The following is a 27578-nucleotide window of genomic DNA, read 5'->3' as shown; positions in this document are numbered from 1 at the left end:
AGTCGCGTTTAACAATGAATCTAGCCAAATCACTGTTTACTGCAGCTGGTATTAAGACTCGCAGTTGGAACAACGTATTATGCAGGGAGTAGATACACTCAGATACTTTATCACTAGCAATAGCACCTGCAAGACAGAAATAAGAGAACGCATTGTTCAAAGTAAACAGGCTACGAGACAATAACTCTGTTCTATGGAATACAAAAACTAGACGAGAAACTACAATCAGAACATACAAAACTATAGAAGTATTGTCACGCACGGATCAGAAGTATGGGAAACAATAACAAAACTAAAGAGACGGCAAAATGCGAAGAAAATCGGATATTCGATGCGTTGCTGTCAACTTACGCTGCCAGACAGATATAACTTGAAGTAGATATTGCCACTACAGTACTATAACATGGCAGCAAAGAGATTAAGGTGGTATGAAAATATTAACAAAAATGAACTAAAATAGCGGCCTAAAAAAATGTTATACTGGATACCATGTGATATATGTAACTTACAAGCTTTACAGTCCGCCGAACACACGTTCAGTATAAATATTAACTATTCCACCTGTACAAAAACAAGATTGAACGTACACGCTATTAAGCAGTGTTTCGTTCTTATCAGATCATTCTTACAACACCCTAATATTCCTTGTTTAACAGTATTTTTCTCTTACAGGTATATTATAATGTAACATTTATATTGAACTTTTCCTCGACAGACTGAAAAGTTGTTACTTTTTGTCTATTTGCTTTACGTCGCACCGACACAGATAAATCTTATGGCGGCGATGAGACAGGAAAGGCCTAGGAGAGGGAAGGAAGAGGCCGTGGCCTTACGGTATAGTCCCAGCATTTGCTTGGTGTGAAAATGGGGAAACCACGGAAAACCATCTTCAGGGCTGCCGACAGTGGGGTTCGAAACCACTATCTCCCGGATGCGCGCCCCTAACCGCACAGCCAACTCGCCCTGTTTTTTAAGTTACACTTAACACAGTCGACACTGGAAAGTATGGCTTCCTTCTTAACCAAACATACAAACGGGTAGACAAAGAGAGGAATACTCTTAACTTAAATGTTGAAGATATGAATGGGAGGATTCTTCGGCAAGGTGGCAGGCTAAATCGACGGCTGTGGAAAGTGGAATGCGATGAACTATTTTAATGCATTAAAATCGTAGGCAAGTTTTCGTGTAACTTCAACTATTATTGGTTTAGAGACTACGGACTAAAACAATTGTCCCATAAGTGTTCATTGACGAGTTTTCAAATCTGACATCTGTTTCTGCCATTTAAAACTCCTAAATGGCAACTCTCAGACGGGTTTAAATCGCACAACGTTTAGCCCGGGAGACACATTGCCTAACTGCTTCCGCTGCCCTATCATTTGATGTGATAATCATAGAAGGGAAGTAACCTGCTACTGGTGGAAAGGTGCATTAGACCAAATTAGTGAGCACTGCTGCGGGTTCTATTCACAATTTTATACTTGGTTGATACTAAAGAATGGAGGATTCTTAGCATATTAAATTTGAGATTTAGCACTTAAAATTTTAATTCAGATCTCTAGCGTTCATATAAAAACATGGATAGATTAAAGCAGAATGTTTATAAATACGGCACCGTATTACAAAGTTTTCAGGAGGTCGCAAAATTAAATGAACATGCAAAAACTCAATCTAATGAATTACCAAATTAATACAAATACTTGTTAAAAAGTATTTATTTGCTTCTAACAAAGTCATCTTAGAATTCCAACATGCATTCTGTATATACGTATTCATTCTATGCTGTTATGCCCTTCAGCGTTCAGTCTAAGCCTATGTGAATTAACTAAGCACTTAGACAGTCCCCATTCTGCAACTCTCTCTGTGGTCCCGTTTAGTTACCCTTAGATAATGAAAAGCAGTCTATCTTCACCTTGGTCTCTACTTCTCCTACCCTCTTTAGCCGATTCCATACTTCTGAGGTAACCTGCCGTCGATTCGCCTCACACGACTCCACCATCGAAGCCGGTTTATACTTACCATCTCATTTAAAGTACGTGCCCCCCCCCCCTGCCATTTTCCCACCATTTTGTACCAGCATTCATTATCGCTTCTTTCATGTCTGTAACTTCAAACTTTTGAACGAGATGTCTGTAGTCCACCCAGCGTTCACTCGGATACAGAAAACTCCATGTAAAACAGGCAGATGTAAAGATAATTTCGACTGAGAACTCTACTCTTACAGAATACCGTTGATAAAACTTGCGAGCTCACTGCATTAGCTATGTTAAAATTCCTATCCCCCCCCCCCCCCCCCCCGTATACTGTCCTACATACCGAGAAAACAAGTCTCCTAAATATTTGAAAGGTTCCCCTTCCAAAATGATTTTTCGGAGAAGTAGCGGTTTCGAAACTATTCCGTGGAAGTTCTTGCATGTCGGTAAATCTGCTGACAGAAGAGAACTGTAGCAGCTTCAAATACCACCGAACTGAGTCAGAATCGAACCCGCCAGCATTTTCCTGCATGAAGTAGTCAATCTGACAATTCCAAGACAATGTTGTAAGGAAGGTTACCACTTGACGCTGTTCACAGGAGTCCAGATACACTATACGAACTAACTCTGGGTACTTAGTTTGCATTGACATAACATATATACAGTGCATATCAAAGTTCGAATATATTTAATAAGTCTTTCGACAAAATATTTCATGTGTATTTGCTAGAAAATAGGGGCTTTGAGTGGATTTAACACTGCATCGGGTAACAAAAAACAAAAAGCTCTGGACGACTTTTAATTAAAAAGAGGGGTTAAAATTATTCCAATATTGTGGAGGTCTTATTTGGAGGAATACTAAGTTTCTTTGTTACAGTTATTGGTTCTTTACAAATGTTAACCCTAGCCTACCTCTTACGTCCGGGTGTTTCAACCATTGACTCGAAATTACAAATTTTGAGTTAACTCTCTGATTGGAATGTTCCATCTCCCCTACAATCTCCTTAAACACTTGACTTGCACAAATGCGTGGCAAGTAAATCCGTATATAAACTACCGAATTACCTATCGGCCGAAGTCCGGCAAACTCTGTCCAGTGTACCGTGGATATCTTGCAGTTGTATTGCGGGTTGCATATTAGATTTAATAGACTACAAACTTGATTGTGGCAGGTTCCTAGTTTCCATCTTTGAGATATAATAAACTATCCTTTCCAATGGTATTAGATTTAAAAGTCCTAGTAAGTCTTTTCTTTCTTTTGCTGATAAATTCATTCTTTTGGTGTTAATAGTGGGTACAGTATTTATCTTGTTTCTCCTTAATAAACGCCACAGTCGGTCATAATCGATTCAAAAATTCTTGAAGTCGATAGGGGGCTGCTCCTGTGCGAAGCCAAGACAGCCTCAATGTTGACTAGAGACTGGATGGCTTCATTGGTAGACGATGCCCATTATTCCTTACTGACTTCATTTATATACAAGAATGGCACGATATATTCAGCAAGCACATTAAGGTACGCAGTGTTCTGGTATTCATAAGTCTTCTGTATGGGCCGTGGAGCTGTAAGTTATGCGTTTGGGAGATGGTGACGCCCTCAAGGTAGTTTTCCGTGGGTTCTTATTCTCACACTAGGCAAATGCTTGGGCTGTACCAAAAGGCTATGACCGCTTCCTCCTTTATCCCGTCGCCACCGTAAACCTATCTAGGTTAATGCAATTGCCACTTTCAGAATAAAAGCATGGCGTACCGGAATGGGATATTGAAAAGGTATTTCAATGTGAAAAATGCTAAACGTGCAATAATACAGTAGTGTAGTTGTGATGAATGAAATTCTGTAAAGGAGTTTGCGGCATTTAAAAATCAATGAAGGCAGAGAGAGCTACAAAAGGCCTTTAACGTCGTGGTAAATCAAATGGAGGACAGATGTAAAAAAATCTGCAGCGTCCCATTACTTCACAAAAGTAGATCACCGAATTCAGAATATACAAGAAAAAATTGTCAGGTGCATCTCTTTCTCTGTGTATTCCGTAATTGATGAAGAAAAGCTAAGTGAACTTCCAGTTCACGAAAACTACACATGAACAGCATTCCCAGCGTCAAAGATTAATACAATAGTGTGATCGCGCCATGAATTCAACAAAGACTTTCCTCCCTAATTTTATTCATTAGGAAAGTCTTAGTGCTATCTGTGCGTAAGGAGTACAGGCAGAAATTGAGGTATTCAATCAGACGATGATAAATTTGTCAAATAGGTAAGCAGACTAGCTGTACAAATGAACATGGGCATGATAATAAGAACAATACTAATAAGAATAATGCAAAGTATCCCAAACTTCATGTTGCCATAAGACCTATTGGTGTCGGTGCGACAGAAAGCCACTAGCAGAACTTTAGTCTTAAAACTACCCACCTTCTTTAAAATACACGATGCTCCACTCGGGTAATCAGGATACCGTGGTTTATTCGCATATTTGCCCGATAAAAACTATCACTGTAGAACTTCTAAAGAAATTGTTCTTATGTCATCGGCAGGAGGCCAGATGGTTTCCAGTGTCAATATTCTTTTCCCCGGGTGCAGGTCGTCACCAGACTGTCGAGTTCTCACAGTCTCGTAAGGGAAGTTCCCTTCCACTGAAGCACGTGAGCGTGAACTGGGGAGACAAAAGGAACTTGGAAATGGGTCTACATTCCTCAACCAGCCGCATGACTTGGAGTCAGACCTCATTGATATGGTCTGTTTTGGTCCTTGTCCACCAGTTCTGTGCCTTCTGAAAATCTAACGCAGCCCGTAGGAAATTATCACCCAAATTATATTGCTTCTTTTTGTGATCTGAAGGATTTCATTAACAAATTCATCTCGATTAGAAACGTTGTCACTGATATCACTCGGTAAATTATAATTTTGACACCGATTTTATAGTTCCTTTTCCCGCTGTTGTGTGTGCTATTCTGTATTTGTCATAACAATCACGTGTCCAATCTTGTCATGGGCTTTCTGTTAATACATACTTTGCATTTGGAAGACATATCGGTGGCAGTGTGCGCTTATAATAGTAGAGCACTGACATTAAATGATTGCCTCAATATTTCGTTTATATTATGTATTCAAACTATGTGAAAAATCTTTGCAAGAAATAATATAAAATAATGAATAGGCTATAGAAATACACTAAAACAAGGAAATATGAAAAGGTAATTAAGACTAGTGTAACATAATTACAAGCAATCTCATAGGAATTAATTTGCAACTTAGATAAAAATGACTTAAAACATTCTCTTACAGGTATTGTAACCTAATTACATGGTCAGCGGGTAATTTACATGAAGTTTGCAAAATATACACTGAGTTAATTTATCAGTAAGCACCTGCTCATTTTGTAGACGTCCCCCTTTTTAAGGAATTAGTTCATGTCTCCGCTTCCATTTTGAAAACTCAATATTTACGCTTGTGGGCTTTAAATGTACTGCGGCAGTACTGTTTGTGCGTCTGTATTACCTTCTAAAATCTAGGGTCCTTCTCACAGTGAGTTTCATGATATGTTACATTATCAGAGGCCCCAAACCCAAGACACTGCCCATTCAAACAATGAGCTGAACATCTGTCTCAGTGGATGCATTAATTTAAATAATGTATCATATTAACAAATAAAATCTCTCCTATCTCATAACATTTAACATTGACTCGTAGGATTGCAATACAAGCTTCTCTTGCTACCTGGACGAGCGTGGAAAGGTATCGCAAGATTCTCTAATAACGTACAGTTTAGAATACTCATACCGAAATATACGCTCCAGTGACATTTTGAAGTGTGCTTCGGCGGCGGGGGTGGGGGGGGGGGGCGTTGCCCATAATTGGTTATGTTCAAGCATATTGTGATGCACGAAGCTTGCTTACTTCGGAGCAATGGATGTAGACTAATTTCCAAGAACATGTGCGGGAAGGCAAACAGTGTAGATTCTCCATTCACTGCGGGTTCAATAAATTACGCCCCATGTAACAAGAACAGGATTACTGCTGTACATGTCCGTGCGATTGTTTTAAAACTGTTCAGTGCAATGTTCTCAATGTTCCATGCGTCAATCAGTGCTGAATGGTATTCCATTTCTTATTGTTCGAAAGTAGTGGTATTTCATAGTACTTACAGGATAAATATTTTCCTTGTCGAGACTAAAAGGATTTCATATAACAGTTTGACGCGACTCTTTAAATTTGCACTGCTACTGAATGCTTACATTTCATAAACCCAGAAATGTACTGACTGGTATGTATTATAAACTACGTGTTAATTGCTTAAAATAGCATTCCGCCGCTTTGGGCTATAGGGAGGTGAGGTTTGATATATCCCTGTAAAGACAATGTATTGTCATTTTTTCAGTTGCTTTTGAGTGAAATGAAGTCTTTCCTAACTAAATGCTTACTTTGACTCGTTTGAGTCCATCTAATTGATCATACCTTGAAACATTACATCCAGATCTTAATTACACACACATCACTCTTCCTTCCTTCCTTCCTTCCTTCCTTCCTTCCTTCCTTTAACGAGTACTATGCTATGTATTCGTTATTGGAAAAATAATGCCCATTACTTGATCAGGGGATCATTTCTCACGTACAGTCTCTCTTGCAGGAAACAGGAACTGGATCCATCCTCCAGATGCTCTTCAACGTGGACACATCGCCTATCTAGTCAAGGTGAGTTGCCTATTAGTAATCCTTAACACAGTAGCCATAGGTACTTCTAATTTCTGAATGCAGGTTGTGGTATTTCTTGAACCTACTAATCTTCTGCATGTATGTTGCTTTCCATGCTTTTTAAGACTCTCTTAGATGAACGTAGATTTTACAAGACTTGTACCAAAAGAAACGCAATGCTCTTTCAAAGACAAGCCACCACATAATTGTGAACCTACTCTCGTTCGTGACTTGTTACGATGTTCCTTATGCTGCAGTGGTTTTGAGTACGATCCTCGTATTCCACAGCCTAAAACGTGTGAAATTAGTTAATTTCTGTGTAATAATATTCATACAGAGTACGACTAGCTGTCATAACCGTAAAAGGAACAGAGTTCCAGTCCTTCGTAGAATGAAGGTATCTGTAAGAGAGGTAAGAAGCCTCGAAGGGAAGTGGAAATTAAAAGCTCTGTAGGCCTCTTAAACCCAATGCTTGACCAAAGGTGAGGTAGGAAAGATGAGAAGTGGAAGCAATATCAAACTAGACTACGGGCGCTGTAATAGCCAGTTCACTCAAGTTCGGAACCACTGGTGAGCAATTCCCCCCACCCCTCCAAACACTGGTCAGAAGGGGTGAAACGGGTAGAGCTCATACGTTTCAGAAATGAAGTCATCTGCAAAAGAAAGAGAAAGGACATGAAAGGCGCTAAAATGGAGCTCCCTAGGCCTAGAAAAGCTTCGAAGTCACTGACGATTTTTTCTTCTATGCATGTTCATTAACGTTTAGATCAGGGTTGACCAGTGAGTTTCCACACCTCTCGTGGTAGGAATTACGGTCATACTGATACTCCATATCGAAATTGAGTAGCGTCACTAAGTGACTTGGTCATCTTCAGGTGTAAATGTCCTTGGAAGAATAACTTAATGTGGTGGCAACCAAGAACTAATAACGTTCCAAGTCGCTGAACTCCAAGGCGCTGTCCTTCTGACCGCAACTTGGAAGGTTCGATCCTGGCTCAGTCCGGTGGTATTTGAAAGTGCTCAAATAAGCCAGCCTCACGTCGGTAGGTTTACTGTCACGTAAAACCTCCTGTGGGACTAAATTCCGGCACGTCGGCGTCTCCGAAAACTTTTGTATTTGGTGGGAGAGCGAGCCTGTAATAATAATAATAATAATAATAATAATAATAATAATAATAATAATAATAATAATAGCATCAAAAACTAATACACCGTGGGTTTCAGCCATTGCCACCGTAGTGTGCTTGCCATGGGCCGAGCCTATCAGCAGGGAAGTCCTGGAGAAGTTATTCTTCTATTGGCGCTCTCAAACTGGTCATAACTCATAAGTAGGGCCCGGATTTGTATGCACTAAAAAACCTGAAAATATGCATGCAAATATGCACTAAAAAGTTAGAATATATGCACGTAAAATAAGGAAATAATGCTCTTAAAAACATGCAATTTTATTCACTTACCTATTTACAGGTATCATTTATTGCAAAAAGAAGCATCACAATAGGTAACTAGTAGTCTTTCAATGTTTTCTGGAGATAAACTATGTCTGTTGTCCGTCAAAATGAGTTTATAGGCTGAAAATGATCGTTCTACATCAACTGACGTAATTGGACAGTACTTATGCATGGGCACCAACGTTTCGGAGCATACATCTGGCAAGGATACCCTAGTTCCACTCGAGTATTGACTAATTAACTTAATCTTCTTCAGTCCTGGGTTCGAATTCAACACCTTTTCTAACTTGCATTTAATCTTCTCTCCAATTTCGCCTGGAGCGTAATTCAACGAAGATGCAGCTTTTTCAACGAGATCAAGTGATTCATGGAGGGGAGTACCAGAAGATTCTAAGCTCTCAATGGCTTTTGGAAGTCTAGAAAAATGTGCATGAATGAAATTAACATCTTGATAAACAGTAGCGGTTTCAAACTCAACTTTTGCATCACGGACACACGCAATATGTTCATCTTCAAGTTTTGTAACCACTTCTTTCACTTCATTAAAATGTTCCTGATAAAATGATACTGCAGATAATCATGTCCCTCACCTAGTCAGGACAGGTTCAGGTGGCAAAGGAACTTCAGGTAGACAATCTTTGTAGAACTGGACACGAGCTGGTGCTTTCAGAAACAGTTTCTTCCCACATCCAATTAAATTGCTAACATCTGGAAACTGTGCGCGTATTTCTTCTGCAATGCGGTGTAATCCGTGCGCTAAACAGGTTACGTGTATGAGTTTTGGATAAAATACTTGGAGGGCCTTTGCTGCTTTCAACATATACGAAGCTGCATCTGTGAGCAGTACAAGCACTTTACAACAATATTATTCTCAATTTCAGATGGCCACAATAGTCGCAGAGAATCATTTACAAATCTTGCTATTGTGCTATGGTTGGTTTTCTCTAGTACTTTACAAGCAAGAAGATGTGGCTTACCGGGTTCGTCTGGATGTAATTTACCAACCACGAAATTTGCTATGTAACGGCCACAGGAATCCGTTGTCTCATCCACCGATATCCAGACACAGTTCCTTCCGATATCAGAACGGATCAATTCCAGGGTAGATTCATATAGCGGAGGTAGGTAATTTTTCCTAAGAGTTGATTCATCTGGTATTTTTTGATTTACACAATATTTCTCGAGAAATGATCGCAGAACTGGATTGTTTAATTTATTCCATGGAATGTTGCTGCATACGAAAGCCCTGCAAAGATTATTTGAAAATGTATTAAGACTACAGGACTTGGGCTTTACCTTTGTAAGAAGTAGTAGTTGTTGTGGTGTGCTGTTCTTCTCATTTGCTTTAAAATGTGCAGTTGTTTTTGAATGCTGTTCAAGCTGAAATTTCTTTTCACATTTCACTTCCTTTGAGCAAACTTGACAGTACACGATGACACCATCTGTTGAATAGCCCCTATTACCCGACACCCACTGATTTAGTAAATCTCTTCTGCTGCTCTTTTCCTTAGGCATTTTTTAAAAACCAACACTTTTAGAAATGAGATGCAGGGCATTAAAATGGAACGTAGCTAGTAAACTGAAGATACTTCTGTCCTGACCAAGTGCCCAGTCCCCTGAGATTATTATCTGCTGTGGTAGAGAAAGGAATTCAGGGAAGTCCAGCCTGCCTACCCACACCTAAGCTATCTGTTGCCATTGTCAGTTGTGAAAGTAAAGTGCCGTTACAGACAGTCGAAAATACCAACTAGCGAGGGATGCACATAAAATAGGCAACTAGCATGGGATGTACAAAAGATTTATTTTAGTAGTTCTTGTAATTGTCCTTAAATTCAGACATTATATACCGAAATATGCTGTTACGTCTAGAATATGCACTAACCCTCAAAATATGTCAAAATATGCAATTGCATATGCGCATATGCATTTTTTTTAAATCCGGGCCCTACTCATAAGCTACGTACAGATTTAGTAACACCGCCTCGCAAAGCCAATCTTAAGTCACCCGCGAAGTGATCTTATTGGCTAACTTCAGCACGTGATAAAACAGCGCGAGATATCTCAAAACCTTTTTTCAATTATTTACCAGCATGACCAACTAACGCCCATATATCCAGTTCGCGTTGTTTCCGAACACCCTGTATATCTCGTGCATCGTACCACTCTCACTTATCGTGAGAGTCCCATAAATTATTGGACAAGTTGTCATCCTTAAAGCAGGACTGCCCGAATTAGTAGGATCTTTCGCAATATCCAGACACACTAGTCGTGCTCTCATACCTCCACGGTTTCCATACTGCCACACCCACAAATGACTTGACTTCAGACGAACCTGCCTACGTCGTTGTGCCAAGGGACAGATTCAGGTATAGGCGGAGTATTAAAATCTATCTGAACCAAATTGTATTTTTACTCGGTCGTATAGTTATCAAATTTCCGGAAACATATCTAATTATACAGAATTAGAATTACTAAACAAAACGGACAGGAAACCCAATTAAGTTTAAAAAAGTGTGCGTGTATATAGACAAAGTTAGAAAAAAGGTTACCGAAGGGAGTACTAACCCGGTAAACATCACTTCTGAGATAGAATGTAGGAATGTTTGGTTGGCTTAGACATAAATTTATTGCCAAAGTAACTAAACCCATTTCCAGTACAAAAAGTAAAACTGTTTCTGTAAATACTTCTCCTGCTTTTCCCACATCCCAATGGTCTCGCGCGTGCTCTCACATACGGACTTAGCTCAGTCGGTCGAACGCCAACCCTCCGTGGGTAAATTAAGGGGTGTGCATTAAGACAAACGTCCAGTCCCCCAAAATAGAGGAACCATTCCGCCAATGAACCGGTTATTAATTTATTTTATATTAATTTGCAGTCCTACTGCACGTAGGAGTGCTAGGAAGGTATCCAGTAGCCCTCATTTCACTCCTGTTATATGGACTATTAAGTGTCTACGGGTGTTGAGACAAGTGACAGCTTAAAAGCAGGAAGTAGATTGATAGAGCTTTCCTCATTAGTCAGCTGGCTCGTTTATGGAGAAGGTCAGTGTTACAAGATTTCAAAAAACGCATGGTTGCGGCTGGACTGCCACTGTAGGTATAGCGTTCTTTTTCTCTCGCTAAACATGGTCATTGGTCCCAACAGACCAAACGTAAAACTGCAGGTCCCAAGTCACATACTACTAAAAGCTTATTTGTTATAGTTACACATAGTTTTCTTCCATTCTTGGCAGAAAAGGAATATATGTTTAGGAAAGGAAACCTAAACTTTTTAACAAACTGACCACCAGGCGAAGGGAGGTCGGACGGACAAACCCGACAGATTTAAGGGAAAGCAATGAAAGTCTCAGCCTGTCCGTTACTGCCATATGTCTCACGAGTTGTGCATCGTTAACAAGTGCTGCCCACATGCATGGAAGTAAAGCCGCATCAAATCGCCGCTGGAGCAAATGAAGTGGGTGAAGTCTCTTGATGTACAGAGACTGTACATGTCTCTCTCCGGATGGCAGATTAAACAGTTCCAATAAATCTGAGCATAAATGTGTCACGTTTAGCTCTTAAAATGTAGAGGTGTAAGTGTTGAAAAAACGTTAAAACTAGCAGAACGTGTCCACCGTTTGTCCCTAACTTCTGTGTATGTTCATTGTTGACTTGTAAGTTGTCATCATGTAATGGAAAGGAAATAAGTAGTGGTTTCTAGTGTCTAAGTCGTGCACAAGTTCACTGAATACCTACATATTAATGGACGCCATTTTTATAGTATGTACTTGAACATGTATCCTCCAGAACTACTGGAGTTGGAGAGAGGGAGAGGCTCAATTTTAACTACACATGTTGACTGTTTCTACCGGATAAAACACGTGAACGTTCAGTAAGTACTGCACCTATGTATTAATAGCTATTATTGAAAATCAAGAGGGCGTGTTTAAACTGAACATCTGACACACAAATTACGCTTCCCGAATGCCAGCTCATTCGGTCCGTAGTAGACTTATTTGAGCTAATTCTAAGCTGTTCCACGATTTTTTGCGAATTTTGCAATTATTTTCGGGTGGTATTTTGAAATCAGTCGTGACAGCCCCTCTGAGGAAGTCCGTGCACATTTCATAAAATTTCCGCCCAGCGGTTTGGACATGTTTTGGAAGACATTTAGTTCATTTTTTATATATGGTACTACTAAAACACCTTTCATTAAGACATCGTTCCTTTACCAGTATCCTATCAGCTCATAAACCATGTGAATCCGATATTGAAACTGAATATCTGGAAAACCAAACCAAACCCCATGGCACTACAGCCCGTGAAGGGCCTTGTCCTACCAAGCGACCGCTGCTCAGCCCGGAGGCCTGCAGATTGTGAGGTGCCGTGTTGTCAGCACGACGAATCCTCTTCGCAGTTATTCTTGGCTTTCTAGACCGGGGCCGCTATCTCATCTTCAGATAGCTCCTCAATTCTAATCACATAGGCTGAGTAGACCTCGAACCAGGCCTCAGGTCCAGATAAAAATCCCTGACCTGGCCGGGAATCGAACCCGGGACCTTCGGGTAAGAGGCAGGCACGCTACCCCTACCCCACGGGGCCGGCTATCTGGAAAATCACTAGTCTATTTTCACGAGATAACTTTAAGATACGTTCATTTAATATTCTTCTTGTGAAAATATGGATTCTTTTAGACTGAATTATATTGAATGATTGTGGACAAAAGAACGTGTTTTATCTTTTACCAGCAAACCTGAAATACGGGAGACTGTTCAAGGAATGCCTGGAGTTGGTGCCACATTTTAATAACGTATATCTGGAACCTTTATAAAAATACTCTTAATTTCTCTGATATCTTACATTTACAAGCACAATAATAGGTTTTGGAGTACCCTGATATGAGAATATAATTCTGAGAAAATCTGCCCGCATCGTTGACGTCGTGAGATGTTTGGTACCACTAATTTAGAATATGCTGAAACGTGAAGTAAAAAATATATTCATCAGCGAATCCTTTTTTAAAAATTTTGTATGTCACTCGAGGTAGTAAGAGTTAATGCAGCACTGTTAATAAGAAATCATTTTGAGGTTTCAACGATAGTAAATTGTTTGTCTTAGTTGCAGCATGTGACATAAGTGTTGACCCTTTATATGTCGTACCAAAACTAGTAATTGTTTCTAAAGGTAAGGATGACCTACGCAAATCGTGGAAAGACATCTGAGAGGAAAAATAGAGTGAAGCAAATCCTGAATGAGGATTACTATTTATTGAAGAGGGCGGTTTAAAACAGTTGAACTGCCAGATTTGAAGGGATAGAACAATTCTATGTAAATCTGGAATTTTCTGTTTTCTTCATAGAAAAAGGTCTAAGGAAAAGCTCATTAATTCATCGTGTGCTCTAGGGCTGATATTCCACAGCTATCCATATTATCGCGTAGTGAGCCTAAACATTGACTGTTTACAAAAGTTGCAAAGGAGACCTATGTGTCGGAGCGACGTAAAGAAACTTGTAAAAAAAAAATTGTAAATTACCTCGCTCTCATGGTCTCCCCGAAGAGCTATAAAAATTGGACCATCTTCCGTTTACACCTAAATCTATATTTCATAAATTGCAAGTTTTAAAATGCAGATTTCTATCGAAAAGTAAAACTAAAAACGGACGTCATTATCCTGGAATTTTCTATTTTTCACGAAGTTGCGTTAGGTTATGTAGTGTTGGGTAGATATGAATGTTCGGCACTGCAGATGTTCGGTTTCTCGACTTCTAAAAATATATCTTGATGGTTCCGCCGGCACAATGTTTGCAGCTTCCTAAATGCAGCCCTCCCCGGCATAGGCATCTGAGACAAACTACAAATATCTGCACTTTCCTGAGGCCAAAGTTTTCCTCAGTCTCCGTTAGCTGCTCAGCTGAGTACCTCGGGTCGTAGAGCTCTGGCCTTCTGAGTTCAGGTTCAATCCTGGCTCAGTCCGGTGGTATTTGAAGCTGCTCAAATACATCAGCCTCGTGATGGTACGTTAAAAGTACTACCGCGGGACAAAATTATGGCACATCGGCTTCTCCGAAAACCGTAAAAGTAGTTAGTGGGTCGTAAGATGATTATTATTATTATTAATAATAATAATAATAATAATAATAATAATAATACTAATAATAATAATAATAATAATAATAATAATAATAATAATAATATTTCCGTTAACTCCTAAAACTCCATGTGTAGGCATGACCTGGAAGAGGTGGATTATCTAACATGTTCATAGTTTTGGACGAAGTCCAACAATCCTCATTATGTCCCTGAAGATTCCAGCTCGGTTATGTCATTTTTCAAACAGAAGAGGAGCGGTACGGCTTGGTGCGAGGAATAGTAAACAGTACTAATGCAACTCGTTCAAACGTGATCTTCCTTGATCCACGAGTGTGTTGAAATTTTTATAATTTTCGAGGACATTCCAAAACTCCAATAGATCTGTTATTGGCTCTAACCTAATTCATAATTTTCCTGCACTTGCTTAATTGGGTAGGATTAGTGCGAAAATAAGTTTCTACAAGGATAATGTTCTTCATAGGGGCAGATGGGGTTCTTTCCCCTGGTGATTTTAAGGGACGAGCATTAAGATCATCCCTCGACTTGTACGGTGTAGTCTGCTAGACCATGTACTGTACCTACACAATAATTTCCGAAAGTAAGTTTCCTAATGCTGGTGTCCGTTCATTTTAGTCTGCCCACCAGACTTCTCGCTGGGCAGCCGTGATCAAAGGCTTAGATGGTAAAATGCTGGCTTTCAGAGCCCAACATATTGTAAGCTCGATCCCAGCATTAGTTAGTCCAGTGGTATTCGAAAGTGGTAAAATACACCAGCCTTGTGTCCAAAGATTCATCGGCACGTAGAGAAACTCCTGTCCTGGCAAAATTCCAGCACGTAAGTCTCCGAAAACCATGAAAGTTATTAGTAAATAGTTAATCGTACCAGTTCAGAAATAGTCACCTGTAAATGCGATATGCTCATCGGCAATTTAATCTCCTCCCATTTGTTCTACGGTTAACCTATTCTACCCGCATTTCATTTTTCGAGCCCTTCGTTATTACGTCATCGTGGGTTGTCCGACTCGTTGGCTGAACGGTCAGCGTACTGGCCTTCGGTTCAGAGGGTCCCGGGTTCGATTCCCGGCCGGGTCGGGGATTTTAACCTTAATTGGTTAATTCCAATGGCACGGGGGCTGGGTGTATGTGTTGTCTTCATTTCATCCTCATCACGACGCGCAGGTCACCTACGGGTGTCAAATAGAAAGACCTGCACCTGGCGAGCCGAACCCTTCCTGGGATATCCCGGCACTAAAAGCCATACGACATTTCATTTCATTTTCATCGTGGGTTGATAGAAACTGTATATTTCACAAAATCTTAAACTCGGTTACTTCATCTTTCACAGTTTCGACAAAAGTCCTAATTTCATATAAATTGTCTCCGCATTTCACCCCACCCCCCTCCAATATTTCGTGAATTATTGCCTCGTCAAATTTTAACGGACTTTTGGGTCATCCTGTATTTCTCGTCTGATTCTTTAGTACATATTTGCGTATTACAGAATGTGCCGAAGTGACGACCAGCGTTCAGGACAATTCGTAGCGAATGTTATTTAAACTCGTTCTGAAAGAATAGAAGTACATGTTTCATTGAAAATGTGTTGATAAACGGTCGCGATTGTTCTCTGGGACTAATTTATAGCCCATCAAAGGTAATTTTTCTGAAGAATAACTGTGATAGAACTGTTTTAAGGTATTGTATCATAAAACAGATTTGTATGCGACTGGCAGTGACAGCTAAAACTCTCCTGGCATCATATGAAGTACGGCCTTAACCCTGTGACCTACTGTACCTAGAAAGAGCACTAGGCGAGGCGCGATCAAGTACAGTATTACAACACACCCATTATTGGCAGGCACAATGGAGCTGACGCGGCGGCTTACTCTCGCGTGTATTTTTACAAAACGAAAATAATCCCTTGAGCTTTGTGCCGTATGGCACGTAGGGAGTCATTGGGCCTCTGAGCCTGGCATTGACTAGACTTGTGCCAGATTTCTCTGGTAATCTTCTAGACGGAATTTCTGTTGGCCATAGAGCCTGTACTGAAGTATGGTGACAGCAGGAAAAACATGTTAAGATATAATTCAACCTTTTGGCATGCAATTATTATTGTCCTGAGAATCAGAATACCACTTACTATGGGATAGGAGTGGGGCATTTCGGACATATTGAGAAAAACCCTTCTTGTGCTAAGGTGTCCAGGACTATACAATCCATCGTGGTCCCTAACCCGTTAGAAGAGATATTCTCACTTCCACTATATGTAAGCGTAGCATGCTGTTTCACAGAACTTTTATCGACCACGCTCACGAACTTTTATGCAAGCCTCGGACCTATGGGAGTCATGCTTCCATTGCACAAGCGAGGGACTTCAGAAATGCATAGGCCAACAAAATTGAATGCGATAGGGAGATAAATATTAATGGGGTTTGTGGAAGAAAGTAGAACTGGCAGTCAGCAAAGAGGGTTTGTTAGGAGTTAATGATATTCGGGTAAGAGTAGACAACGAGGTAGGGGTAGACCTTAGTGTTTTCAACAAAAGTAAGAAAAAGATCAGTATGGGGTAGGAATGTTCGTCAGGAATAGTATTACACGCAACATAGTTTGTTAGGCATGTTAATGAGCGAATGATGGGTTAGATTTAGCTGTTGGAGGAATTATGACGAGAATTCTGTTCACCGCAACAGATGCCAGGACAGGGGCACCAGATCCATTATAAATTATATCGTAACAGACTTTGAATTCAGGGAATCTGTTGGAAATATGCGGGTATTTCGGTTTTTTATATAGTCTCTTCTCTAGTTACCTAAGTATCCCTAGGCCTAGGATAAAGTGAAATGTCTACAGAAGAATAAGGGTAGAAAATTTCCATTACGATGAAATTAGAAGTACATGGATATTATTGGTGAAAAGTTCCAAACAATGGACGGTAATTAGGTTCAAGAAATATACAGAATGAGTGGCATACAGGAATGTTGTAGTGGAAACGGCAAGGGAATGTCTACGAACAACTGTGTGTAAAGATGGAGAAGGTGAACATCTTAAGGGGATAATTAAATCAGGGCAGCTTGAAAATTTAAAACGCAGTGTTATCAGAAATTGCTTGAGCAATGACCAGTGCTGATAGGGAATTATGAGTAGATCAAAGGGAGGGAAAAACTTCCTGGACAGTAATGAAGAATCTTAGAAAAGGAGTGGAAAATGAAATAAGTAGTGTTTTGGGTAAATCAGGTGAACTCGTAGCAAAGTCCTACGGAATCGCTGCAGAGGTGGACGTATTCTGAAAATCTTCTAAACATAAAATGAAATCTTTCTTGTGACGTAACCAACATCTAAGCTCATGGGGAGGAAAATGTACATGAAATTACGCTTGAGAAAGTGGAAAAGATGGTAAACTCAATTGTTACAAAGCAGTGGGAATAGACTGAATTAGACGTGAAGTGGTGAAATATATTGGGAAGGCAGGGAGGGATGAAATGGACTCGTCGAGTACATACGATTAGCATGGAATGTTGGTAAGGTGCCTTTTGATTGGACGGTAGTAGTAATTGCACCTATCTGTAAGCAAGGGAACAGGAATGAATGATACTTCCATCGAAGTATTTCATTTTCATATCGTGTAAGGTTTTTCTGACGTCTCAGAAGGGATGGTTCGATTAGTGGTTGAGAGTAAGCTGGATTAAAACCGGTGTGGTTTCAGACCACAGGAGCTGCCGTGATTAGATTTTTAGTATTGCGCCAGTAATTCAAAAATGCTACGAGAGGAATAGTTAAGTTTGTTTCGTAGATATAGAGAAGGCATACGACAAGAGTACGGAGGGAGATGTTAGCTTGTCCTGGAGAATTAAGGGTAGATGATTAAAAGAAATCAAAGGAAGTGGTGTTGACATTTCGGCTGCAATGATAATTGATTGTAGAGAATTCAAGGTATTTAGAGCGGTTAGACAAGACTGTATCTTTCACATTCGTTGTTCATAGTTTACACGAATTTCTACTGAAAGGTTTATTATTATTCCCTCGAATCGTGATGCAGTTTAAGGAATGAAAACTCAAAAGGAGCCTCTTATAAGCGTAACCTATTATATACGCCCTAAACATTGTAGAAACGACCTGTAGATGATATCCATACGTATGAATGTAACGCTATTTTAAAAAAAAAAAATCGTAGTACCGATTTTCCTATTCTAGCTGTTACTCTTCATTGCGTGGAAATATGGGTTAGTAAGGAAGAGGGGGGGGGGGGGGTGTGCGCTAAGGATTCATTCTTCCTTCGTTCTGAAGTTAATCGGAAAGGTGACTGCACCCGTGAAGTTAAGGGATGGCTGGCACTTGGAAGAAACTTGATGAAGAGCTTGAAAAATACCTGGACACCAGAAAGTTCCAAATACTTAAGTCTCTTAAAATTTGAAAGTGCAGCGGTGACCACCCTGACCCTGGCCAAGAACGTTTAACTTGAGAACTCGCGGTAAGTTAGACAGTCTTCCAGCAGTACCCCGTGTAGGTGGGAGACGCAGACAAATAATACATCCACAGTATCCCCTGCCTATCGTGATGGGCGATTAAAAGGGCCGACCAAGGGATGTGATTACCTGTGATTAGTACCATTGCGTGAGGAACACCATAAGCCTGCATTTCCTGTGAGTAATACCATTATAAGGGGCTGGTGACCTGGAATTTGGACCCGTTTGGACAACACATAGTTAGGACTTATTCCATTTATACCATCGTATTATTTTATCGGAAGGCGGGGCATTACGGGGTGGATCAGCTGATTGTTTCAAGTTCATAATCATTTTTCAACGTCGTCTTTTTGAATTCGTTAGTGGATGGATTTTGGAATTTCGATAATCATATCACTGCGCTTCATCACGCACCATTAGTGGCCGATGACCTAGATGTTAGACACCTTTAATCATCCAGCGGTTACACCATGGACGCTCACCTGTTTGTGTACTTCTCCAGCCTGGTACATTTACTTAGACTTGCACATTCTTTCCCTGAATCCACGGTACGATATCTCAGGATTAACGGAGTTTAGAGTTTTCCACACCACGGTTGCCCTTTAATCTCTCTTGACTTAATTAGAAGCGAGGATTAGGGACCAAACAGCCTCTAGTTCTCCCCCTTGCCAGCATTAGTCGTACTCTCCTTTGGTCTGCTCAGTTTATCCAGGCCTCAGAGGTTAACTATCTTAATATTTCGCCTTAAAAATCACCATCGCCCTCATTTGGAAATGGGCCTACGGTTCTTCGATCTAAATCTTCAAATAAAAATCTGCGGGATGATTTTCAAAAGTCGCGTCACAGATATAAATTTAATTTGCAGGTACGATGTACTTCGGTCCACGTAAACTTGTTTTGTACCCGTCTTGGGATAGTAGATCTCCAATGTGTTCTGTGTTGTTAGGTCAAGGTGAGATGGCATGCTAGTAACTTATGGCTTTCTTAAAGATCACGGTGGTGGTTTATCTCAAAGTGTAAAACGGGATCAATAACGTCTTCGTAACCTAAAGCGAGAAATGGGTCCCGGCGAGTATCGAGCAAAAAAGAAAAAAAGTAAACGTTCCAATAACGTCACAAACCCTATACTGACCTTACTGAAAAGGAATAAGTGGACTGCGGTAGACAGGAAGAATGGCCTAAGAGTAGGGTCCCTGTGATTGCCATGCACTTGAGCTCCGGGGATGATCTTGGAGGTCGATACCTTGCTAGCCGGTATTCTTTGCTAAGGAACTATGGAACCTGGGTATCTTGTTCCTTAAGTGCTTATTCGTTGTTGGCACATTTCAACAGAGCGGTTTGTTGTGGTCGCTATAAACATAAACACTTGCGTCTGATTCACCTGCGTGCGACCTTCGTTGGCTGGAATGCGGCGCCAATCCCGCATGAGAAAGCTTCTGCGCGTGGCCTGAATTCTTTTTCCCTGCGAACATACAGCACCTGACCCTAGCCACTGATCGCACTCACCACCTGTTGGCTGCACCATTCCTGGGCACGTGCCGTCCCCGAATAGATTTTGAAAACTTGTTTTACGCTATTACAGGATTCCACTAAATATCGGATTTTCGTTTCTCAATGTCTAAAATAAGAAAGTTCACTTTGTTTTTCACCTTTGGATATTCTCAAGTGAACGTCGCTATAACGCATTCGGCTCAGGCTATATCTTAATCGTATTGCACTACGAAAACTTTCAAAACCACAGGTAATTTAAAAGTCGATGTAGGACCTGAGAATGGCTGCACGTGAAGGAAAAAAGAAAAACTGTTTCCATGTATGTATATAACGCCAAAATTTTTTTTTCGATTTTTTAACCTTTTTAAGGTTTGTTCCAACAAACCTTTCCTAACTGGTTCTGAACTAGTTAAGAATTTCCTTAGTGAACATGAACGACCCAGAACCAATTCTTGATAGTATTTTGATGGAACACACAAATGGCCGTTCTGAACTTCAGCGCCTTCCACGAATTAATTTATAACTCTCTTAAGGACGGATGGTCTATGGCCTCATTAATATTTAAAGTACGTGATCACGCGGCTCAATGTTCTGATGTAATGGACCTGCCCAGAACTTTCAGTCCCTGGTCTCGGCCAAGAGTTGATACAATTTGTTCTGAACTAGTTCTGAATAATTTAGTTGGAACAGCGTGAATTGAGAACCAGTTCTGTATTTCTGTTCGAACAGCATCTGTGCTTCTACGCATGTGTCGGCATTCTTCCAACCGTTCTCGCGTTTGTTGGAATATATACACAGTAAAGCAGTTGGTTAGGCGGCAGCCCCCTGTTCTCAAGCTCGTGGAATAGTCCTAGCACAGTCTGTTAGCATTTGAGTTTTTAAATATACTATTTATCTTAAGACTCCCAATGATCTTATGACCCAATAAAGAGTTGTCTATCATTCTCATTTTATCGTACCTACTGTACATACATTAGTTATATAAATTCACCAGCATAGCGTGCTCGAACGTTTTCTATAATACAATCGATCAGACCACACAATGGACGCCTGATTAAGCGGACAGCCAGTATATTGCGAGACAGTGGCCCGAAGTGTTGATACAAAAATAAGTGTATATGCTATAGTACTCGGATAAGAAATACAAAGGACTAAGTTTACTTATTCAGCGACGAAGCATTGCACAATATTAATGCTTATAACTTTCTCATAGCTTCCAGAAACCCAGTAATACTTTTAGAGGCCTACCTGAAAAAACAGCGCAATGTCTGAGGAAACTGAGCTTTACGGATAGGGCAGATCACGTAAAGATTGGAAACCTCGGGCAGAAACTTCGGGAAAAAGAATTTCTACAGTGGCATGCCTCACCTTAGAAAGGTAAAGGCATCATCCTCTAAAAATGGTTCACTACTGCCAAAAAAAGCGTTAGTCTGTTGATGGATCATGTCACAAATTGACATGTTAGCTATTCCTTCTGGTCTAACATCCACCTACATTATTGACCTCACCATAAGGACTGAAAACCACGATCGTCAGCCAAAAGAGGTCCACGAGAGGCCACAATCGCCTACTGTCTGGGAGAAATATCACCTCCTTGGATAACGTGTTTGACTATTTCAAAATAAAACTCCATTTTCTCCTGTAATAATTGGTCTGTATCTGGTTTTCAGCGTAGGTGCTACATAAAGGGTCTCATTGACATCAGTTTAAGTAGACAACCAGAACTTAATTTCGTTCAGTTGTGTCCATTTTCATTGTTTAGTATTTTTTTCTGTCAACCTTCGTTTGAAGGAAGCAGAAAGGGACTTCTTTTCAAAAATAAGTGCTGGAAGTTTTTCTGTATAGGTTACGAATTTGTATACATTTGATTTTATTCATCTACCTTCATTACCATTACTTTAGTAGTTATTTGCTAAACGGTTAAAACGGATACAACTTGAGCTTCCGATTCTTTCTTGATAATTCTAGAGCTCTCGTTCTGTTATTGCAGGAAATAATTAGTGAGCCCCTTTACAGTCTGTGTTTTAAGATAGACGATAGTTGAACGGAATCTTCTTCGGGTTAATACCTGTTAAGACTGATTTTCTTCCGTGAACAATATCCGACTAGGGCACGGAGGAGACTACCTGGGCCTAGATACGAGTTTGCACGTTTCATTCGCACTTCTTGGGTAGGTAATACAATAGACTGTACGTCACTGGTACTTCAGTCAATAAATTTTCCTTCCCGTAAAGCGTGACAGATCCTTGCCTTTCGTTACCAGAGTGTAGAACCGAAGTACCTTCTTGTGTCGCGATGGTAGTGATTATTTTTAACTACAACTAAGCAACTGCCCCCTTGTTAACTGTAATCGAAAAAGGTGTGATCCCCCGAGGAATGAAGGTATCTACAAGAGAAAGCGAAAGTCCACGAAGGACATATAAATCACTCCCTGTAACTCGCAAACCTGATACCGTGGGGATCGGAAGAGAACAATAGTTGACAAAGGAAAGAATAATAGAAAAGTTGAAAGTGACAAACATGGCACAAGCAAGTGAATGAAATACCAGATTAGGATGATGCCCCCATGGTCGTTCTTTCTTTTTTATTTTTTATTACCTACAATATTTAAGTTTGTTCTCCAGATTTCAAACTAAAGTTTGGTTTTCTTAGGTTTTTTTTAAAATCTAAGGTTCAGTACTGCATGAACACCATCGTTGAATTTTCGTTCTAAGTGATGCAGTATTTGTTCCCTCAACCTTATTACGGTATTTTGAGGCGCAACGACTAGATATAGTTTAATGTAGATGCTCCACAAGGTGGCTCATTAACCTCGGTAGCAAAATGTAACCAGTAAATTCAACTAAAGTAAATTCAAATTCCTAGGGAGCTCCAGGGCGGGGTGGGGTGGAACCTCGCTTCTCTCATCTTGCGACAGGCAAGATATACCGTGAAAAAAAGATTTTGTTTGAAAAGACTTCTATAAAACGAAGGAAAGCAACATGCTAAAAAAGGGAAGCTGTTAAACAGACCTATTGTAATATAATATGGTACTTAAAAATATCATTACAAGGTAAGAGACTTCATTTTTTATGCTATGAAATTCGCTGTTTTGAACGCCTAACAAAGACACATCAGAGAACGATTGTCAGAAAAATCACGATACTTGGTAAATGTGTCGAGTTTCAAGAAGTTAATATTCTTTCGATGTCAAGACATACTTATTTTGACAAGACTTTCAATTATTTTCATGAAGTAGTGAACACAGTTGTGAAGTCACATTTTAGAGTGAAGTTCTTAGTCTGTCTTGTCTATTTCTATCAAACAAGGCATTTTTGAAAGAAACGTAAACGACCCTGTATAAATGAGGAAAAAGAGCACCTTAAGAGTTATCAACAAGAATACAAATTCTCATATTGGCTACAAACACCCTTACTGTTCTAACAGAAATGCGAATCTGCTACTCATACAAAATACGTTCAGGACGCTCACAAATCTAGATTTAAAAGAAATAGAATCGGGACAGCGAGACTTCTTTGAAAATGAAACTTCCATTAATCCGAAAAACCTAGGTACAGTGAAGCGTAGAATACACGGTTTCAATCCCCTCCTTCAAAATATCGGCGTACTAGTGTACATATTTAGTTTAAAATGACCTCGTTTCAAGGAATTAAGAAAATGCACTGTGTATGTCTTCTACTGTTATCTCTTGTGTAATCCTTAGTGGTACTGAATCTGCTGGTGATCAACAAATCTGACTCAATCTGAAGCCAGAGTTTCATGTTTCGAAGGTCGTTATCCTGGCAAAAGGAAGATAAAGGATATTTTTCTTTAAAAACTAAGGTATCAAACGTAGAATCGTTGGCGGGTTCGATCCCGGCTCGATCCGGTGGTATTTCAAGGTCCTCAGATGTCAGCCGCATGTAGGTAGATTTACCGGCACGTTGAAAATCTCTTGCAGGACAACATTCTGGCACCTTGGCGTCTCCGAAAAACGGCGAAACCAGTTGCTGGGGCTTAAAACGAATTATATCGTAATAAACTTGAAAGTATACAATGGTCTGAATTTTTACAAGAATTCTAAGATTACGCACTGTTAAGTCAATTTGGGCTAAAATTTGAAGAGACCTGGAATCATGCTTAAATTGCTGGACTTCAGGTCAGTATGAAGGTGAAAGAGACTTGCATCTAATAACGTGTTTTGACCTTAATGAGCTGTTACGGTATCTTTAGGCGAGCTGGAGAAATCTCCGTTCTTGTCAATGTCCCACATCCCGCCAAGAGAATTCGGTTGGGCTCCCTGACGTAATGTGGGTACTCAGAAGACGTGGTGCCCTGTGACCTCTGCTTTCACTACTCTCCTACCACGCCTTCGGGTCATTCTTCCTGCCGCTAGCAACAGCCTCGCTGTTTCATTTTCAGAGCAGGCCTATAATCAGTGGCGGAAGAGAGCATGAAAACAGAACCCTTTTCACTTATCAATTGTCAAGATGAGCCTTTCGACAATGAGTGTCTTCTACTTTCAGAGGCCTTGGTTTCTTATAAGGATATAAAATCCTCCTCGCCGAAACAAATTTAATGCCGTATAATTTGTTCCAGGTTTTTTTGGGGAAATATATTTACAGCGTTCTTCAAACGTTTAGGTAGGTTTACTTTTCCGCTAATTGAAAAGCACTAACGTTAAATTATTAAAACTGTGACTAGAGGTGGTGTTAAAAATTGCATGTTTTCGTATGAGTAATACCAGTCCAGAAACCATTGTATATCGTGAATAAGCATTTACTTTGTAAAAACTACGTACATTCTCTTTGGTGAGTCAAATTAAGAAGACTGTTCCTCCTATCTGTTCGTGAAGAACAGTGCCTTGTTCGGTCCGAAAATTTCTCCTTAATAGGATTTTATATACGTTCTAATTCCAACTGGTTAGCCTAAAACACACAGTAATAGTTAGTTTGGTCACCATGGATTATAACACTTCCAGGTAAAAAATTGGTCTCGCTGACATAAGACATCGTTAGGAAAAAATATCCTGCTGCCCTTGTTGACTCTTACATAGTCCTAGACCCAAAAGCTGCTTAGATTCCCAATAGCTCTACCATTGGGTGCCCTGGACAACCAAGGAGTTGGAAGAAAATTTGCGTTTAAAACAAAACCCAAAAGACAACCTACAGTTTTCCGAACAACGCTAACATGTGAATATCTTTCCCTGTCAATTAACTTATTGATTGTCCTAAATTCTCAACCCTCGGTATCACATACTTCCTCTCTTTGGAATTCATACAGGAGTGGGAATTATGTCAATCGTTAAGTTCTGGGTCTCTGATTCTAGTCAAAACTAGGTGTTTTCATGCATAGATACAGTTTTGCATAAATAAGCCTTTAGCAGCTCCTTGCATGTTGTGAGGTGTTCTTGACTCCTTTACTAATTTAAAATATATATTTTAAAACTGCATTTAAATGAAAATGTATGAAAATTAATATTCATTAAATGAAATAATCAACGGACTTTGTACTCGCACTTAGTTCTTACCTGTTTACCTACACATACGTTATTTAAAGGGTGCCAGCTACAACTCAGTGCAGCAATAAGAGACTGAGATTCTTGAATATCTCTAGGGTGTGGTGTAATAAGCTTACTTGTGACAACGTACCATATAAGTTCTGGGAAAAGGAGATTGGCGTTCGGTTTCCCCATTAAATTTGAGGTTAAGAAATTTTACTGTTTAAATAAAACGATAAATTAATTTGATAGAACAAAATATATTCAAATAATTTCAATAAAAATAGTGAGAACTGCTGTGATTAAAACAGATGATAATATGAAATTGACATTGCAACTGAAAGAAACTAGGCATGAATTTGAATTCTTCTTGACCGGACATTAAACAATTATGCACGAAATTTATCCCTCGCTGGTTCACTTGACTGTACCTTCAACACTTTACGTGTAATTACGACGTATTCCTTTGAATTGATATTTGCTGTAGATGTATCAAGCCTAATTTGGTGATGTATCCATGTGACTGATTCTTCTCTATCCTGGTGACTTCTTGGTAAGTCTGTCCTATGACTTCATGGGAAGCCTATCCTTCGAACACAACTGACCGACTGAGGTCTCACCTTCCACTTGACTCCATCACTGTTCACCATCCTTTTGGCTAATAACTAATGACCGACTGAGGCATCTCCTTCCAGTTGAATAATGACTGACACTACAATATGCAGCCACCTTATATAGACTTTGGTTGACACACCTACGGAATCTCCAGAAATAACCATGGTTTACTCCCACCTCGCGAGAAATGTTACACACTATGGTGAAACCGCCGGCGGCACCCTGGGTATGTTAAAGAAAGTGAGCTCACTGCTAAATGCTCACGATGACGTAGCAATGACTTTGCAGTTAGTGTTAATCTACACACACACACATATATACGTGACAATTTGACTACAATCACGCAAGCGACAAGCATTGCAGAATTGAATTGAACAATAATACAATAATAGTAATCTCAGATGAAATGATGATGATGATGATGATGATACAGATATCATCTTTTAACGGGATTTGAACCGTTACAATTGGAAGTTTGTCATTATTCCACTTCGCAACTAAGAAGCGACGGATGTTTGTGGTGGTCTATTGTCTTCGGTTTTGATACTTTTAATCCAGAGTTCGTTCACTTCGTTACATCGATGACCTCAGAGCAAATAGCCATTTATTCCTTTTACCGTTAACTCTCCCCGTGGCTGGTGTTATTGTAAACTTCTGTCAAAATCGGAAGGAAGTAAAGTCCTAAGGTACGTCAGGGAAGTGATCATACAAGCTGAGGGTTAACTTCTGCACCATCAAAAATATCTTTTCTCAATTTTTATCCTCTCACTGCGCGTTTATGATTCTTATACCAATTCAATAACAGATCATTCTTTCAAGAAGGGAACTCCTTCCCTCCGAAAAGGCTTCCCTCCTATGGACTGATCTAATGTTTATATCTTTGCTTCTATTTGACTAGTTCACTACTAGAGTAGGAAAAAACTCACTGCTTTAAAGATTAGTTTCTTATTTTGCGTTGCAAATGTTGTAATTGGTATTTTTGTGTTTCTTGTAAAATATTGCAACTGATAGTCCTTAGCCACTTCACTTTGCCTTGTGCTGTCTGTATTTCACGATCATATCTGAAGTTCAATTTAATGTATTGAATGTGATGGGCTATAGTTAGAACAGCTTTTGTTAACATTTGGTGTCTAAATTCAGTGTGGCAAATGAGTCTCTTCTCAGTTCTAAATTATTTGGGAATATAGAGCACTTTTCGTTCCCGACATTTTTAAGCTTGCGCTTTCGCAAGGTTTCGCCCTAGACTATACCTTCCTATTCGCAAGTTGTATTTCGACTTCTCTGTGGGCTACGTCAGTTTCTGCACAACATTTTGAATCTAATATGTAGCCATCACAAGCTGGACTTGAA

At 39.8% G+C, this 27578-nt stretch overlaps 1 protein-coding gene across 4 annotated transcripts in view; it reads left to right on the top strand.

Moving 5' to 3' along the window:
* Positions 1-27578, top strand: part of ced-6 (PTB domain-containing adapter protein ced-6) — a 352928-nt gene that overhangs the window by 241862 nt on the left and 83488 nt on the right. For all 4 annotated transcript variants that reach the window (XM_067147219.2, XM_067147220.2, XM_067147216.2 and 1 more), the window contains exon 3: positions 6599-6663. In XM_067147219.2, the coding sequence (XP_067003320.2) occupies positions 6599-6663 (65 nt within the window). The remainder of the gene's footprint in view (positions 1-6598; positions 6664-27578) is intronic.

This window comes from Anabrus simplex, chromosome 5 (genome assembly GCF_040414725.1).
Source record: "Anabrus simplex isolate iqAnaSimp1 chromosome 5, ASM4041472v1, whole genome shotgun sequence".
Classification (NCBI taxonomy): domain Eukaryota; kingdom Metazoa; phylum Arthropoda; class Insecta; order Orthoptera; family Tettigoniidae; genus Anabrus; species Anabrus simplex.
The sequence above is the reverse complement of the archived record's forward strand: the minus strand, read 5'-3'. Positions and strand labels throughout refer to the sequence as shown.